The sequence below is a fragment of the Cryptotermes secundus genome, unplaced genomic scaffold (genome assembly GCF_002891405.2).
Source record: "Cryptotermes secundus unplaced genomic scaffold, Csec_1.0 scaffold2152, whole genome shotgun sequence".
Taxonomy (NCBI): domain Eukaryota; kingdom Metazoa; phylum Arthropoda; class Insecta; order Blattodea; family Kalotermitidae; genus Cryptotermes; species Cryptotermes secundus.
This window is the reverse complement of record NW_019720750.1, coordinates 15,226-20,995: the sequence shown is the minus strand read 5'-3', so window position 1 is coordinate 20,995 and position 5,770 is coordinate 15,226. Positions and strand designations below refer to the sequence as shown.

Here is a 5,770-nt window from a genome sequence, read left to right as displayed (position 1 = left end):
ATGGATTCTTCCTTCCCAGAACGCTCACCTCTACAAGTTGAAGACGTGATGGAACTACTGGACATCTGCTTAAAAACCACATACTTCCAGTTTGAAGATACGTTCTACCAGCAAAAGGAAGGTATGGCAATGGGAAACTCACTATCTCCGGTGGTTGGTAATATATTCATGGAGCATTTTGAAGAAATAGCAATAGACACAGCTGAATACAAGCCTGCTAAATGGCTGAGATATGTCGACGACATGTTTGTGATATGGCCATATGGACCGGAAGAGCTACAGAAATTTCTTCAACATAGTAATAACATCAGGCCTACCATCAAATTCACTATGGAAGTTGAAGTTAACAATGCACTTCCATTCTTGCATGTTTTGGTTATGAAGCAGGGTCCAAAACTGACCACCAAAGTGTACTGGAAGCCTACTCATACTGGTCGTTATCTTCACTTCAAGTCCAATCACCCACACCACGTAAAAAGGGGAGTTGTTCATAGTTTGGTCAACAGAGCGAAGGTCATATGTCAAAACCAGAAGGATTTTAGTAAAGAAATCAGAAACATAAGACATGATCTGATGCTCAGTGAATATCCTAAAGAATTCGTGGACTCTGTATTGAAGCCATCGAAAAGAAATCGTCCCTCTTCAGACACAACATACCAGGGCACTGTAATCATTCCGTATGTCAAGGGTATTGCCGAGAAATTCAGACGCATCGGGAACCGTTTGCAACTTAGAACAATCTTCAAAACGAAACATACACTCCAGGGGACATTAATGAAAACTGGACCCAGTAGAGATGCCCAGAAAACGAAGCAGTGTGTGTATAGCATCCCTCGTGACTGCGGCAGATGTTACATCGGTGAAACTAGCAGACCCCTAGAAGTACGCATTAAGGAGCACAAATATAACATGACACAGGGTTTGCTGGAAAAGTCTAAATTGGCCCAACATGCATACAAGGAAGATCACAAAATTCGTTGGAATGAAGCGAAGGTCTTGCAGATCAAACCCAACACCACATACAGAAGATACAAGGAATCAGCCCACATGTCTCTGCTGGACCGTCCAATCAGTCAACCCAGTGTGGATATCTCTCCCATCTGGGCCCCTGTCATCACAGCAGAAATCAAGAGACTACAGCGACGTCAAGTGTAGTTGGTTTGGGTAACTATTTGTTTCATATGTTGGTACCACAAGGAGTATTGCTTCTCTCCTGGTATGATTTCATTCTAGATGTCTCTGGTGCTAAGCCTCAAATATGATAGCTTCAATATTTCTTAGCTCTCACAGATGGATTATGTTGTGCTTGTTTTATGAACTCCTTCTGAAACTGGCATAGTTGTCCGGAGATAGGGGCTAGCTCTATCTACTGGACCCAACTGATTAGGTTTTACCTGAAGACAGGGACAGATTCCAGTTCCCGAAACGATGTTTTTATAGAAACTAGACAGATTTTTGAGAACAGACAAGATGATGGATAATGTCCAGCAACATATTAATTGTAAAGATTTAGTACAATACATTTAAAACAATAGCATTATATTTACGTAAAGAAAAGGTAAAGTTGTTCCTGTGCATAACTAATTAAGCACTACACCACAAACATGTATGGGGGAGTGGATGTATAGATCCACATTTTGTTGACCTCAGCACTATTTGGAGGAGAGTGGTCAGCTTCACGCCCCGGCCGCTTTACCCCCCACCCATACTCATTGGATAAGAGGCTGAGTGGGCCCCAGAGCCGGTCTGGATGACAGGGAGAAGAGAAAATACTTGACCCTACCAAGACTCAAACTCCAACCCCCTGGTCGCCCAGCCCATAGCCAGTCACTATACTGACTGTGCTATCCTGGCTTTATGTAACCTGGACAAAAACAAACAGTTGTGCAATGCAAAAACATGCTAGTCACGTGCCATGGACCTGGAGGGAGTGTAAGGTATCTTGGCTAGAGCTACACTCTGGGGGAGTGTTTGCAAAACATCTTGCCTGCAAATCTACATGCATACTCATATAAACCCTTTTCACACAGAACATGCAAGACACAGTATGTGATATGCTTGACACATAACACGTAACATATCCGGTACAGTTAATTTTCCCTTTCACCATCAGACACATTAGGTATATTCAAATCTTGAATTTTCAAGACTAACTTGAGAAAATATATTACTCTTAAATCCAACATTCACTTTCCATTCACAAACTTTGAGAATTATCTGATATCAAAAGGGATAAGTTTCATATTTACCTAAATGGAAGAGGTTCTCTCTATTGTAAGAGTTACAGAACTATGGGTCGTCATGAATTCAACTGATATATTTTTATAAGCTTTTAGTGGGTTCATGCCAAAGTTCATGTTACACTGTGCTATAAGAGCAACAAGTGAGAAAGCAGGAGACAGAAGTATGAATCAAAGTCAGAAGCAGTAAACAGCTATGAGTTTACACAAAGTACCATCAAAAAGCAGTAAGATTCTGTGTTAACATGAGAGTTCTTCACCATAAGCATGACATATCTGTTACTTCTTGCAAGTTACATGAGCCACAAGGTTTCTTCTTGACAGCCAATGAGAGTTACAGTAAAACAAGAGTGACTGATACTGTGCTCCCATTTCCTTGCAAAAAGTCTCCTTTTCAAGGGATGAATTTTTATGTAGTTTCCAGTTTGGTCACTGTGATTCATCATGTCACTCAGTTTTGGGCATAATTCCTTCATAGGGTGTGATTCACCATGTATCATACCGTGTGTCCATATAGCTTCTGGTGTTCATCGTTTAATTAACACCTGCAGTCCCCCTCTATTTCATGCCATTATGCAAACTGCATCCATGCATACTTCAATAAAATCTGACCATTTTATGCTTTTTTTCTTTCATGAAATCATCAAAAATTTTGAAGAGTTGTTTTACTGTTTCTTTTCTTTTTATAGGTTGCAGAAAAGTGTCTCTTCATTACTTGCTGTATCTGCAGCATATCACACATAAGCTATCAAGCGACCAATACCACTGCAATCAGTTGCTTTGTCAATCTCTACTGACAAACGTTTCTCATCTTCTCAATCAGCTGTTATTCTAAGACTTCTCATACAACAGCAATCTGTCGAGGGACCATGTTATTTTATAGCAGGATATCAAAAAGCTGCTGAGCACAGTTTTCATTGAACATTGTTTGTACCACATCTATCGCAGAAGGGGGTATCACAGTTTCAGCGACCGTGTGCGGCTCCTTGTTCTGTGCTATTCTGTATGAGACTTAATAATGTCTTTCTATGGAAGTATTCTTCTTGCTTGTTTTTCATTTTTGAATAATTTGTTTCAAGGTTCTGTTTCAGTTTATTTAGCTTCAAACTGTCAGATACTAAGAAACTGAGAAACAGAACATACTGAGGCCATTTTTCACTGTTAATTATAACACTCATGAAACCCAGAGACAATATGGTTCAGTGTACTTTTATGATTTTGGTTTTGATACACAACTCAAACTACTATTGCTTTAGGTTTGTTGTCTGGTTTTCTTTTTATGCCTACCAAAAATCTGTGCATTATTCTATGTTCCAGAAAATACCAATTAGTGCCTTATACTGGATGGTAACAATTACATGTAGTGAATGTTACAGGATGTAAGTTTTCATTTGTACACTATGGAACTAAAATGTTTACATGTTAACACACCATATTCTATCACTGCAGTATTTCTACATCTTAACACACTGAACTACGTCACTAGAGAATATCTACAACACAAATGTCTTCACTCACGAACTTACACTAACAAAGAATAACATGACTTCACAGAACTTGTGACAACACTTTTATTGCTCAGGACTTAGCTTTCCAGCCCTAGAGGGCAAAAGAATTTAGGGGTGTAAATGGTAAATTTGAGGGGCTGGGCAGCTTTCTCGTGCTCCTTAACAACAGGGGAGTAAGTTGGTTTAACAACACATTTGTTAGCATTCCTCCTAAAGAGGTAAAGCTTGAGTCCCTAAAAGTACATAGACTTATATTGTAGTTTAATTCCTAAAACTGCCAACATTCCATGAGTTTGAATTCTGTAGCACTGTATAGCTAAACTAACCCAATCAAGCAGATGATTTTAAAAAGGTTTCTCCATATTTCCTTTAAAATTGTTTTTAGTACAAACAACATACCCCCTGAGGGGGAGGAGGCACTTCACACACTTTGGGAACCTCTGCTTTATAGCATCAATGATCAGATGATTACTGAATGTGGGGCAGTTGATGAAATCAAAAGTGGCAGGAGAAACCAAAGTGAACAGAGAAAACCTGCACCAAATCCCACATGACCTGGCCTGTGGCTGAAGCCAGCTACTATTCATCTGAGCAACAGAATGGCCTTGAACACACTGAAACTGATATGGAATGGCGAAGGGAGAGACTGCTGATGCTGAATAATGGCTAGTGACTTCATGAAGCAAATTTAGATGTCACGTATAACATGTTTTTAGATGGTTATTTTCTTTCACATGTTTGCAGTAAAATTACTTTTTCTGTGCATACATGTTCTCCAGTGTGCAAACATGTTACATTCAAACTACTCTTCCATTCAGGGGCAGTACACTTTACTGTATTGTCAGAAAGTGACTAGTGTTATAAACTGTGATTACAGCAGAAAAACTGGCCTAAAAAAACTTTTCATTCTTGCCTTGATTTTTTAAATTTTTCCATATTCTCATCTTGATCTCAGCTTCAACTGAAAAAGTTACTCTTGGACATGCCTAATGTAAATGCAATTACACATCCGGAGTGAGAGATGCAGTTGAAATACCGTATCACTTTGAATATAAGATGCAAATTTTACACTTTTTTCCTGTTGAAAAATTGAGGTGCATCTTAAATGCGAGGAATGTGCACCTTCATATTTTTTTTTCTCCAAAAGCCCACATTCAAAAACTGGATGCATCTTAAATTCAAAGGTGTCTTATATTTGAAGTAATAAGGTATCATCAGTCTCAAGGATGGGGTTAAACAAAGACATTGCTCTACATGCTGTCACTGTACTGGCAATCTATTTTACTCTATTTCTTCTCCTTGCCTCCTGATGAAAACATCCCAGCCACTACCACAGGAAACAAAACCAGCCAGTAAGTCAATAACAACCATCACCTAAAGCAGACAATACATCCCACTCCTGTAATCTTAAGCATATCAATTAAACCTAAGGCAATGGGCAACATTCAGTTTAATCACCATATAGCAATTGACAACTGTTACGAAAGTTTGTAGAATCATGACACTTGAATCTGCCTCCATCCTCAGATAAGCCTAAATCAAATCCCTACGTCCTGTTACTAGAGCGAACAGAAGGCAGGGAATATAAACCATCTGTGGGAGGAGGACAGAGGCAGCATACAGTCTCCCATCAGTTGCTGTAAAAGAAATCCAAAATATTGATAACTGTGTCAATATACCGTAGTCACGAACTTTGTAATTTTATTTTTGCTCTCAGAACCCGGTTATTTTATTGCGAATCTGCCATGTCTTATCATACATATTTATTATTTCAGACACGACAGTCCGGAAGGAGTGCCCTCATGATGAGGAGGAGGATATTCTGATTTTGGATGTTGAGGAGGATCTTCTACTAGAAATGGATTTACTGTTGAAGAACATGACTTTGTGATTTTGTTTTTAAATGTAGTTTGATTTCTTTAAATGAACAAATATTGACTGTATTTTGATTATTTTAAGTTAATAAATCTTGAATGTAGTTTGATTATTTGTAATTAATAAATCTAGTTGTATTTTTATTTC

The 5,770-nt window shown here is 38.6% G+C and overlaps 1 protein-coding gene across 1 annotated transcript; it reads left to right on the top strand.

The window, feature by feature from the left end:
• On the top strand, positions 1–5,639 carry LOC111873493. The gene is made up of 2 exons (XM_023868254.1): positions 1–976; positions 5,524–5,639. The coding sequence occupies exons 1-2, from the start codon at positions 1–3 to the stop codon at positions 5,637–5,639; spliced, it is 1,092 nt and encodes a 363-aa protein (XP_023724022.1).
• The last annotated feature ends 131 nt before the right edge of the window (positions 5,640–5,770 follow it).